This window comes from Podarcis raffonei, chromosome 17, assembly GCF_027172205.1.
Source record: "Podarcis raffonei isolate rPodRaf1 chromosome 17, rPodRaf1.pri, whole genome shotgun sequence".
In the NCBI taxonomy this organism is placed as follows: domain Eukaryota; kingdom Metazoa; phylum Chordata; class Lepidosauria; order Squamata; family Lacertidae; genus Podarcis; species Podarcis raffonei.
This window is the reverse complement of record NC_070618.1, coordinates 9,817,797-9,830,951: the sequence shown is the minus strand read 5'-3', so window position 1 is coordinate 9,830,951 and position 13,155 is coordinate 9,817,797. Positions and strand designations below refer to the sequence as shown.

The following is a 13,155-nucleotide window of genomic DNA, read 5'->3' as shown; positions in this document are numbered from 1 at the left end:
TCTCAGTTCCCAATATTCTGGCTGCTACAAGAGCAAACCAATATTGGGATTACTGTCAAACATGAAGTACTTATATATTTAGACTTTATAACCATTTAATTTTACCACATCCACATCAAATAACTTTAAGCATACTTGCTTCTAGATCCTGGCTGCTCTACATTAACGCTCCTTTCTCCCAGTTTACCATTAGGCCCCCTCACTGAAATATTTCTGGCGACAGGCCTGCCCAAGTCCTATGAAATTTCAGTGAAATATTTAGCATTTCACGTTCCACAGAATACCACGGTACCGATAGGACTATTCTCCAGATGTGATTTTCAGCTGCAGGTCTATGGAGCTTTCCCTTTTCTGCTCTGAAAGCAAACGTCTTGTGAGAAATGCAGGCTCAGCTGTTTCCCTGTCTTTGGAAACACACTGCGTACAACAAGACATATTTTCGAAAACCAAGAGGAAGGGAAGAAAGAGGGGGGAAAGGAAGACCTGAAGATTTAGGCATTGCATGCTGGAAGGTGAGAGCAATCTAGCTCACTCTCCTTCCCAAAAGACTCGAGGAACCCCTCATTCTTCTGGAAGTTCCCCCAAATTTTTGAAAATGCAAAATAAATCCAGCACCCTTCTTTTCCTGGAAGATGCAGCAGGAAGGACATGCAACAGGGTGAACCAGAACCTGTATAGGTACATACCCTTCACAGACTCCAAAGGTAAAGCTACGCTTCCGAGAAAACATCCTCGTCTCTCTGCCAACTGTGGGTTGTTTGGCCTCCTGAGCACTGGCGTCTCCTCTTTCTGTGCCAACATAAACTCGCCACCCTGTCTCCAGAGGCTACAGGATTGTCCCCAAACCACTATTCCCCTTGCTTTAAAACAAAAAAATCCTCCAAATCTAAACTGCTATTTCCTTTGCTCTCCTGAGATGCACTTCAAATGACAAAAATAAGAACAGCTCACAGTTAGGGCTGGATCTACACAGCGCAAGGGCAGGAAACTCCTGGGGAGACACGGCAGGTTGTCAGGAGGGCTAGAGAACAACCAAGGAAGAAGGCGAGAGAGGGAAAGCAAGAAATGAAGGAGGCGAATATTTTGAAGACAAAAAAGAGAAGGAAAACCGAAAACTTAGAATCTCCTCGGCAGGGGAAATCCAGATCTCCATGAAAAATCATCATGTTTATAATTGTATGTCGAGGGCTGTTGTTTGAACAGCAATACTATAGTGGTTTGTAGCATGATGTTACAAAAGGGAGATGACCTGAGAAGTTTTGGCAAGGAGGGAGAGAGAGGAAAGAGGAGCCTGGGCCTGCAGAGCAAGGAATGAGCAGGAAACAATTTAGTTGTCTATCTTTATTATGGCAGAAGAAAACAAGCCAGACCACCAGAAGATCCACGTAGAAGACTATGCCCAATCTCGGTATAACTTCACTATTCAGCAGTTTAATGCCAACATTGAGCAGCACAGAGGACAAGGTTAAAACTGCACTACTGCATAGGCCAAAGACAAAACAGCAAACTGGTAGTCTTCCCAACACCATCTTCTGGGTCTGCTCCTGCCCTCCAGGGAGAATAATAATAATAATAATAATTTTATTATTTATACACCACCCATCTGACTGGTGCCACCTGTAAATACAGCCCTCTACACCCATTCATGTGACATGGCCCAGAAAGTTACCCTGGCTGATTGTATATCAAATACTCTTAGAAATCCAGAAGAATGATCATTTCCCTAGTGCCAGCAATCTTCCGGAGTAATAAAAATAATAATAATAAAACTGGGCTGAAAACTTAATTGGGAGCAACCAAAACAACTGCCGTTATTGAAGAAAACTAACATGCAAGTTTTCTAAATGCTGGGGTGGGGGTTATTTATTTTATATGGAGGAACAAATAGTCAGGCAGTGCTCTTTCTGGGGGTACGCATACCCCTAAACATCTTGTGAATCTTTGTACTTTTTTACTGTGTTTATTTTTCCCGATCTGAACTATAAAATGGTGATTTTCTTGAGTCAAAATCAGAGTACCCTGAAACCTTTTTTTTTAAAAAAAGAAAAAAGGCACTGGTCTTAGGAGAGTAACCTTCAGTGATTACAGCTGTGTGCACACCATTTATTTAAAGCACATTTATAACACATCCCCTCCTCACTGCAAATAACCCAGGGAACCTCACAATTTCTCAGGGGCCTGTGAAGCCTCTGAGTGTGCCTGCCTCCCTTGCAAGCCAGTCCTTATCCACCGCCGGCTTTGTCCTGAGGTGGTTATAGATACAGTACATTTCTCTCTCGAAAAGAACGTAGAGGGGAAGGAGGAAGTGTGATGCTGCTCCCATTCCGCTTTCAGCTCTATGTTGTTCAAGGATCAGTTCAGTATTTGAATAGCTGAGCAGAAAGTGGAGCAACTGAGAGGGCAGGAGGGGAAACAAAGTGATCAGGGAGGCAGAGAGAAGAAAAATAGCAGTGAGGAGGAGCAGAGGGGAGAAAGTGAGGTGCCACAGGAATCAGGAGAGAGAATATGAAATGTGGGGGGGGGGAGAGAAAGTGTGTAAGCATACATAAATACACACAAGTCAAATCTAGCAAAACAGATCCCCTTGGCATCACATTTTTTTCATAGTGTTTATTGTTATGTACTGAAGTTCTCACCCTGGGCCAGCAGGGGGATACTGTAGATAGTTATGCAAATAAGGGATCGAAAGTGACGTTCAGTGATTGGATAGTTTTAGAAAATTGTTACAGTTACGTTGTACTGGAGCTCTATATAAGCAGGCTGACTGAACCCTTCAGTTCAGTTCTGTTCTGGCCTGTGAATAAACAAGAGCTGTTTGAAGAATCGCTGTGTCGTCTGATATGTTCACCCACAACTTAACACTTATCCCCCTCGCCCTTCCACTTCAGCCACCATTGAAATGCAGATCACAACTGTCTCTGGTACCTGAGCCATCAAATTGCAGATCTGGTGTTTACCAACAATGCCATCGTACACAAATATGGATCCTTACAGATCCTCACTATTTTTCCCTCAGAACCACCGTCAAATGACCTGTGTCCAAAGATGTGCTTTGTAATTATTATTTTTAGCGATTTTTTCAGTCAAAATATGTAAAGTAATGCAGATCAAGCAGGATTCATGCCTGGCTGGGATTAATGTTTCTGTGGTGCTCACAAGCATCAGATCTGTGATTTTTTAACTCTGCAGTCTGCTGAAACAAGTTTTGATTTGATGGTGGTTTTTGGTGGACCCCATGCAAATTTGTTTCAATTCTGCAGGATCCAACATTTAGCCAGCCCCCATAGAAAAATATTGTGTGCATGTGCACATGAAACATATTCTCTCTTTTGTCTGTTGAGGGGAGGGAGAAGCTACCTGAAGAGAAACTGCCCACAAAGGTCTCTCAAACTTTCAAATTCACTCAAGGGGCCAAAAATATTGGCAACCCCTGGTTCATTACCTCAGTTCCCTGGTTTATACGTAATGCTAAGCCATAGTGTCTTTAGCTCAACTATGACTACCTATTCAGCCTAGCATACTAACCATGGTTTATTTAATGCGAAACCACAATAAGCTTATGGTTTGTTGCTGGCTTAAGGACCATGACGTGTTTTAACCATGGTTTATGTTCTAACTCAGCAATCTTGTTTAACCATGGTTTGTTTATAGCTAGCCACCCCACCTCAAGTGCTCTTCAGGTTACAAAACCGTGAGGCAAGAGAAGCTGGAAAACAAAGCAAGGTTTGGAGAAACAAACCATGGCTTCTTTGTTCATATATGAGAAGACTTGTGGTTTGTTGAACATATCATGTTAAAATAATGGCTAAGATATGTGTGAATGGAGCCATTGAGAACTAGAGTTTCCCCCATAGTTTTTCTACTGAAATTTGTTAGAATTTTATTGACTGGTTGATTGCTACTTTTCCCTGCTCATTTATCAGAAGGAACATCAAAAGCCCTTAGTAACAGCTTGATCTCTCTGAACTCCTCAGCCCAGGTATGAAAATAGTCTGTGCGCTGCTGAAGGGGGAATCAGGGGTTGGTATATCAATGAAGCCTTATTAACAAGCCTGACACATATCAATTCACTTCTCTTCAGCCTCTTGTGAATGGTTCTGCAGCCTTTCCCTATTTCCTCTCTCACAATGCATGTTTATTCAGAAATAAGTCCCACTATGGTCAATGAGGCTTACTCCCAGGTTAAGTGAGCATTGGGTTGTTACAAGAGGAGTTGCTTCTTGAATCTCGGTCCTACTGCTTGATGATAAAATCCCTTTGAGGTATTTTCCCCCTGTTTCACTGCCTCAGCTTTATTGCTATGAGCCATGTCATTGCAAAAAGTAAAATGAGCAAATACCGATAATTAAAACAGAGTCACCACCAATTAAATTTATAGTAGTCATTTAGCAGCAAGAGAACTATGTGAACTTTATTTTCCTCTGCCAACGAGAATGAGTAAGATCTCATTAGAACAAGAATGGTCCACAAGATACCACAGCAACAGCAGGACATTCTGGATTAAATATTAAACAAAATGGTAATTTAAGATATTGGACATGGATGAGAAACATCCGGACAGATGGGAATCAATAGAATTTCCGTTGCCTTCTAATGTGCAAAAGATAGGAAGGCAAGTCTTGCACAATTTCCACAGGATCTTTAGGAGTCCAAAACCATGATAACCCTCTTCCAAAATAATAAAAGGGTCTATGGGTAGGCAGCAGCAACAACATGTTGGTGAATAGAGTCGTATGTGCTGGGTCGTCTAGCCAGTATCCCCTAAACTAGTCTGCTGCCTCAGTGCAGTGGAGGATGCTATCCCATCACAAGGGCAAAAGTAAGACAGCTATCAATCCTGATGGTGTTACACGGAATAGAAGGGGATGCCATCTTGTTCTTTGTTTCAGAAAATGAAGTAATGCATAAGCTTAGCTCAAGCCGACATGCTGTGAGGGAAAACTAATTCTCCAAGTGGTTATTTTCATAATGCTGCCCTGAAAATAATTTTATTTGAAGATTGTGGTGGTGGTGGGAATCTATAAAGTAAATAAATATTCAATCCACCCGGGGGTGGGGGGCACAGGCATAAAACAGTGGACTGTTTAAGACCCCCAAGTGAGATCTGAACCAGAAATTTATTGGCTCACGGTGCACTACACGGGTTGTCAAGGGCTGTGATGTGCAGATCCATATATCTTGCCATTCCCCACTGTCACTTCAGTTTACATAACCTAAGCCCTTATAAGTAGAATATCCCAGTAATTTCAGTAGAAATTACTCCTACATAATGTTCCTGCAGAAAGAATGGAAAATTACAGAAATGCAGATGAGAAATCCAGTTAAGTGGAAAGAACAGAATTTGTCCTTTTATAACATATTGAAATAACAACAAATATGAATGAAGAGGCAATCTAGAAAACAATGAGGGGTAATTTTATCACCATGCCTGTCAAATGAGATGCCATGATCTTTTTCTCTAAGTTTTTGTTTAGTAAATAGCCAATGGTGATTCTTCAAAGGGCACTGATGGCTAGCTACTACTTACTGCAGAGACCATGACTCCCAAATTTGGCTGGGACTTAGAGAGAAACAATCTGACTGCTTTGACTTCTTCAGCGAAGAAGTAGAAATTTTACAGTTGTCTGTGAAGGAATCATGGGGGTGGGGTGGGGGGCTCAAGGGGCTTGAATTTGCTCCTGGAGAGCTGATACTACTTTAAAGGTTAGCACTGCTAGGGTTGCCAAATTGAGTGCAAAAAAGAGGACACATTTGCCAACGTGTACTATGACGACTCTACCCATGAAAAAGAGGACGTGTCCTGGAAAAAGAGGACATATGGCAACCATCTCCTCGTGTGAAGGAAACTTACCTGCATTAGCAAATGTCCTAGGATTTCCAAAACAAAAAACAAAAAAACCCGCACGATGCCTCCATTAGGTATTTTAGGCTTATGAGAGATTCCTCATGAGACAATAATTGATGGTGGACAAACTGCATAAAACAGGGGTACCCAAACTTTTTTCAAAAAGGACCAGATTTGATGAAGTTGTTGAGTTTTTTTTGGAATGAGGTAGTTTTTTTGGAATGAGGTAGTTGAACTTTTTTTACAATTTTATCCCAAAGTTGTTGAGCTTTTTTTAGGATTTTACATACACGCAGCCCAGATTTAATCAACTGGTGGACCAGATTAGGCCCCTGACTTTGGACATGCCTGGCATAAAAGATAGCTTACGGGGGCAGCCCATACCCCGGACTCAGCTGGAGCCAGGGTGCTCCTCCAAGCATTGCTGATCGGTTTCCCCCAGGGTCAGAGGGAGCCACCAACATGCAGGAACACTCCAGCTCTTGCCAAACTCAGTAGGAGCGCTTCTCCAAGCGTTGCTGCTTGCTTGGCTTCCCTAAACTGGGGGCAGGGGGGGATCTGCGGAAGACTGGGAATACAATGCATCTCTCACTTGGGTAATGGTGGGGAGAAGGATCTTCTAAAAAGCAAAAAAAGAACTTCAAGCGGATTGCGCAAATCTTAGAAAATAATCAATGGTTGGGGGCAGCCAAGCCACTGAATTCTGAAGATGTCAGCTCAAAAACTTCTAATATTTGGTAGATCCAACAATCAGATCAGATAGAAAGAAGAGCACGCAGCTGCCCCAGGGATGCACTCCATCAAGTCTTTAAGAAATCCTCTCCACTCCGGGTTCCCCTTAGCACTGTACAGGACAGCAGAGAAAAAATTCAAGGAGGTAGGAAAAGGGAAAAGAAGTGTCCCTTGCAAGCCCTCAAAAGCACTACAAAGCTGGCTCAAGTGCCGCTGTTTTGTCAGGACCCGTTTGTGTTAATTTTATTGTTAAACAAATAGAATGCTCTGTAATCTCCCCCCCCCCTCCTTCTGGAAACAACAATGGTTACTATAATTGTATGGTGCCCTCTAATTATAGACCTATTAGCTTGACTGACATAACAGCAAAATTCTAAGCCAAACATCAGTTGTCAAAATTGTCAAAAGACTCAGACCAATACAGGGTTGTATCGAGGGATGTGAGAAGGCAGTAATTTCCAGGCCGTCCTGTTTTCATCGCAATCAGCGCTGTTCCCGTTCTGCTACGTTTCAGCTTCCAGTAAAGCCTACATTATTCTTCTTGCTTGATTAATTAGATAATCAACTTCAGTGCATTTCAATGGAAGGGAAGCGTCAAACACAATGCAGAAAATAACACAGTGATTTCTGTAATGTTTGTGGACTCAAAACCAACAATAGCAAGTACCTCTTGTATTTGCTTGAATAATTTCCATTCCTGATGAATATGCAAATGGTGGCAATTTCCACTCCCATAATTGTTTGACGTCTCTCATTTTAGCCAACCTGGTCATTCCATTAGTGCAAGGACTTCCACCTCCACAATGGCAATTCCTATCCGTGAGCTCCTCTCTCCCTGCGTCCCAGAGGGTGAGGGAACCACTGGAACAGATTGGATGGGGCAAAAGAAGCAGACAAAAGGAAGTCCAATTGCACAAGCAAAAGCCCTTGCACAAGTTGGATTACCTTATTGGATACAACCCTGATGTCTTCTAGCTTCAGATTAGTGTACAGTGGTACCTCAGGTTACATACGCTTCAGGTTACAGACTCTGCTAACCCAAAAATAGTGCTTCAGGTTAAGAACTTTGCTTCAGGATGAGAACAGAAATCGGGTTCTGGCGGCGCAGCAGCAGGAGGAGGCCCCATTAGCTAAAGTGGTGCTTCAGGTTAAGAACAGTTTCAGGTTAAGTACAGACCTCCGGAACGAATTAAGTACTTAACCTGAGGTACCACTGTACTCTGCTTCGAACAATTATGTTGGACTTATTATACCTTGAATAAATAAATGCGCTTCATATTAAGAAGGCAGACTTATACAGTATGCTGCTTTTGAGGATTTTTAAAGACTGCTTTTGACACAATGGTTCAGGAAAAGTTGAGGGAAGCCTTTTCTGAACCAATCTAGATAGCCAACTGTTGCTGTTTTAAAAAGGGTTCTATATTCAGACAGCAGCCTCTGGGCTATTAGCAAATAATATGCCAATCACTTCGGGAGTAAAACAAGAATGCAGTCTCGCTCGATTTCTTTTAACCTTTTCTATAAATGAAACTACAGGTGCACTTGGCGATAACAAGCTCTCTCCTTCCTCCAACGCAGCAGTTCTCAACCTGTGAGTCCCCAGATGCTGTTGGACTACAACTCCCATCATCCCTGAGCTCTGGGGTGATGGGAGTTGTAGTCCAACAACATCTGGGGACCCACAGGTTGAGAAAGGCTGCTCCAACGGATGGTTAAAGAAACCAATGCAGTCCCTCCTCTCTCATCTATGCAAGGGTAGGCTATAACAACAGTTAACCATCTGAGGTGGATATTGCTGTAAAAAAATTGATCTTAACGTAAACTATGGAAAAACTAAGGTGAATATTTATATTGCTCCTAGGCATCTTGTGCACTATTTGATGGAAAGGCAAGATATAATATGGAAATAATGTTTCATACCCTCCAACATTTCTCCAATGAAAATAGGAACATCCTAAGGAAACAGGTGGCGCTGTGGGTTAAACCACAGAGCCTACGACTTGCCAATCAGAAGGTCGGCGGTTCGAATCCCTGTGACGGGGTGAGCTCCCGTTGCTCAGTCCCTGCTCCTGCCAACCTAGCAGTTCGAAAGTATGCCAAAGTGCAAGTAGATAAATAGATACCGCTCCGGCGGGAAGGTAAACGGCGTCTCCGTGCGCTGCTCTGGTTCACCAGAAGCGGCTTAGTCATGCTGGCCACATGACCCGGAAGTTGTACGCCGGCTCCCTCGGCCAATAAAGTGAGATGAGCGCCGCAACCCCAGAGTCGGTCACGACTCGACCTAATGGTCAGGGGTCCCTTTACCTTTACCTTTAAGGAAAAGTGGGACATTCCGGGATCAAATCAGGTAGAGGGCCTTCTTGGTAGTGGTGCCTGCCCTTCCACCAGATGTCAAGCAAATAAACAACCATCTGACTTTTAGAAGACATCTGAAGGCAGGGAAGTTTTTAATGCTTGGTGTTTTATCACTTTATTATTAATAATAATATTATGTTGGGAGTCGCCCAGAGTGGCTGGGGAAACCCAGCCAGATGGGCGGGGTATAAATAATAAAGTATTATTATTATAATAAACTAGAACGGCTTCTCTAAATCAGGGATGTCACTTGAAAACAGGACACTTGGAGGGTCTGATGCTTTGGGGCTCAAAGTTAAGCACATTGACTCATAAAATTAAGCAAGCCATAACTCATCAATATTTGGAAATCTTGTTCTCTAGTTGGATAACTAGAAAACACAACTGGATCTAGCTCAGATGAAAATGGATAAATCCATATATGTGGTTTATAATTTTTAGAGTATCCACAGAGGCAAGCAAGTATTCCTGCACACCTTCCATGGGGCAGTAGTCTGGGGCATTTGTAGACCCTCAGATCTGAAACATTTCCAAAACAAAACCCCAAGATCCATCTTGAGAGTGTTGTGGCGAACTGAAACTGGAAATAAGAACATAGCAAGAGTCCTCTTGGATCAATTAAAGGCCTATATCTAGTCTTGCATTCTGCTCTCACAATGGTGCACCAACTCATCTTCAGCTGAAATGAAAATATATCAGTGTCTTGTCAACTATAATGTATGTCAAATTGCAGCATGTCCTTGGGAGCCTTCCAAGAGCAGTTGCAACCCAACTCCCCTAATTGTCCTATTGAGCCCAGAAAACCACTTTACAGTGCAATTCTATATAACTGTTTTGCTTGTTTGTTTATCATTATGTCTGTTTATATGCTGCCCTTCAGGATATAAATCCATTCAAGGTGGCTTACAATTACATACGGTATTTTAAAAACACAGTAAACAGTTTTAGCATATTTAGGATCCTTCGCACAGGTTGACTGATGGTAGATGGCCCAGGAGAAGTAAGTGAAGCTGGAGCAGACCCTGAGGTGGTCTTCACCAGCCACCCTCTCTCCTGGAATCCCCCCCTCTCCACAGCGCAGTTGAGGATCGATTGCCTTGAACAAGGAGGAGAATTCAGGCCCAGAGTATGTATCTACTCAGAAGCAAGTCCAGTTTAATTAAATGGGATTTACTCCCGAGCAACCCTATTTCCTTCTTTAAAATTACTCACCTGAATCCAAGCTGCCAGCTGCTAAACTGGAATTTACCAGCAGAGAGAATTTTTTGTTCAGTAGTCATTCTTAAAGAAGCACCCTGGTTATGAATTAATACAATTTTAGCACAGCCTTGAACATTATTTAACTGGGACCGGTCTACGTTTTGTTGTCGTTCTAAACTGAGATCTGCTTTTGCATTGCTAAGGTTCCAACAGCTGCCCTCTGCTGTACTTGATGGACATTATCGCAACGTTCCTTTCAATTTGAGACACCGTTCTGTGCCATAAAGAGGAAGATATTCTCCTCTACATGTTTTGCTGTGTTATCTCTGAAACTGAATAGGGTTTCCTACCTCTGCTGGAAAGGTGGTGCTTTTTTGTCAAACAAGCAAGAAAAAGTAGTGTGTTTTTTTTAACTTGTCAGCTGCAAAATGTCACGTATTTCTCCAGGATTAGTTTTTGGATGACTTGTTCTCGTATCTTTTTCCCTGCTGCAATTTTTAATTTGTTTCTGAATCGAACAGCCAAAAGCAAATAAACTTTAAAAAGACAATTGAGCATGCTTTTTCCTCCTACTTCCCAGTCTAGAAGTCTAGACAAATTTCATGGACTGATCTTCTGCACCATCCATCAATGAAATGAGTCACATTAAGGACCTGCAAGTCTGATGAGAGACATAAGAGACTGGGCTGGGGGTAGGAATCCCCTCTGTGCCCATGTATATTATCTGCCAACTGAAAGAGCAATACCACGCAGCTGATGAAGAGGGCTCTCATCCAGAAAAGCTTGTGCCACCATAAATCTGTTGGGTCTTTAAGATGCCACGGCACTCTTTTGTTGTCTTTGCTGCAACAGACTAGCATGGCTACCCCTCTGTGGAATACAGCCTCTCTCGCATGCAAACACAATGGCACATAGCAGCAGCTAAACGCCAGCCAGCACCACGGAAGTGCAGATTCTGTTGTTTCTTTTTAACGTTTGGAAATAGAAGCAGATCCGAATTGCACATACCAAACAGATGATATCCGCTATCAGATGCACAGATATACAAAGAGCCTCTTGCGAATCGCCGCCAGTATTAAGGGAGCCTCAAAGATGCAACCTCTACCTCAGCGTAGCCAGGCAGAAGTGAAACAGGTCTTGCCAAGTGCCTGGTATGCCTGCAGCCTCCCTGTGCTCAGGCTGTTTCCCAGCAGTGCCTATTTGCAGGAAGAAAGATGCCAGGGGCTCCATTTTGCCTGAAAGTCATGACCTCTGACCTTCAGGCCCCCCCACCCAGCCAGCCCTTTATATTTGGGGGCTACTCAGTAATGAGAGAAAGGCAGTCTACACATGCTCAGAAAGGCACTTAAAAATAAAAAAATTCTCCCATATCCAGAATTGATGAGCCATACCGCTGAAGAAGGGGGCTGGTGCTCAAACCGCCTGAGTCCCAGCTCATATCAAGCCTCACTACTCCGGTTGTGTGGACATCTACCTCCCACCTTCCCTCAGCCAACATCTCCAGTACCAGAAATTTGCCTGCACTACTCTCCTTCACTTTATGCCTGTTAAGAGTGTTGTGGCAGGCGGCAATACAACAGGTGCAGCTTTCAAACAGCACAGGCTCCCAACAGTAGGAAGCCCCTGCCCCTGCTGCACTTCTGCCTGTAATGCTCTAAAAGGAGGAATGAGTCGGGGAAGAGAAGGTGCCAACCCTACTGGGCTGTGTCCACCAGTATCCACCAGTCCACTTACCACCCATCCTTCTGCCTTTGCTGGGGGGGGGGGAAGAGGGATGTTACCCAGGGCAGCTCAGAGGTCAGCAGAGTTTGGCAGCCCCCTACAGTTTCCCAGCACCCAAACAGCTGCTCGCGCCACCGGGGTGCCGGCAAATTGGCATTCCAGGGTACACTGCCGTGGGAGATGGAGGCTCCATTAAGTTCCTGGAGCTCTCCAGGAACGTGTCCGACTTCTTCTCCAAAGGCGCCGCCTCCACCGGGGGCCACTGCCCGCATCTCCCTCCCTCCCTAATTATCCCAGCGGGAGAGAGGCGCGCCGAGCCCCCCTACCTGCGCGCAGCGCTGGCATCTCCGGCGGGGGGCGAGGGTGGCGGCTCCGGCGGCGCAGGGAGCCCGGCGTCCGGCTGCTCCTCCGCGTTTGCTGGCTCCCCGCTCGGCAGCCCAGCCTATCAATTATTCAAGTAGGTTGCAGTGTCCTCTTCTCCTCCCCTTCCGCTGCTGCTGCTGCTCCACCTGCCTGGGGAGGAGGGCGGTGGGGAGAGAGGCTGGCACCGACCCGCTGCGAGGCGCGCAGCAGCCTGAAGTCAGGACGCACAACACACAGGCACCGTCGCCAGGAAGGGGGGGGGGAGAAGGGGGCTGCGTTTGTGACCCACAGAGGCAAGACGAATTAGAACCCCCCCTCCAAGTGATGGAGAAGATCATGGCTAGTCTAATCATCTAATCAGGCCAGTTGTATAAGACTGGTTTTCTTCTCCCCCCAGGGCGCGCTCCAAGAAGAGGCAGTGTGCGCATTTTCGGGATCTAGTAGTCGTCCCGTTAACATGCATTTCGCTGCTTTCCTCCCAAGAGTGCGCTGCTTCCCCTCCTCTCCCTTGCTCTCCTCACGACAACCCTGTGAGGTAGGTCACTGGCCGGCCCAAAGTCACCCAAAGGCATAGCTGTCAACTTACAGATTTGAAAATAAGGGACCAGCAGCCAAAATAAGGGATTCTGCTTAGCTTCCGAGTTCCCGCCCGAGAGAGAGAGAGGGGGAGGGAGAGAGACTCTCGCCCATGCCGCCCGCAAGCCTGGTATGAGGTGGTTGTGGTGCCACCGCGGCCGCTCTCTCTCGAGGCGGAGGACCCCGAGCCGCTGCTTTCCTCCCGAGCCGGGCAAGCATGAAACCCGGGAAATTTAAGGGACATCATCAATAAGGGACAGCAGCGGGAAACGGCGCAGGGATAAGGGAGTTTCCCGCCAAATAAGGGACAGTTGACAGCTATGCCCAAAGGAAGTTCTGTGGCTGAGTGGAGGTTTCAGGTC

The 13,155-nt window shown here is 44.9% G+C and overlaps 1 protein-coding gene across 7 annotated transcripts in view; it reads right to left on the bottom strand.

The window, feature by feature from the left end:
- The window catches only part of LOC128405163 (rap1 GTPase-activating protein 1-like), a 47,022-nt gene extending 34,731 nt beyond the window's left edge, over positions 1–12,291 (bottom strand). For 2 of the 7 annotated variants that reach the window (XM_053371486.1, XM_053371487.1), the window contains exon 1: positions 687–926. In XM_053371486.1, coding sequence (XP_053227461.1) covers positions 687–730 — 44 coding nt within the window. In that variant the 5' untranslated portion in view covers positions 731–926. Of the gene's footprint in view, positions 1–686; positions 931–11,140; positions 11,158–12,180 lie in introns of those variants that run through there. The other 5 variants (XM_053371491.1, XM_053371489.1, XM_053371485.1 and 2 more) reach the window with 5 other exon arrangements.
- Between the last annotated feature and the right edge of the window lie 864 nt (positions 12,292–13,155).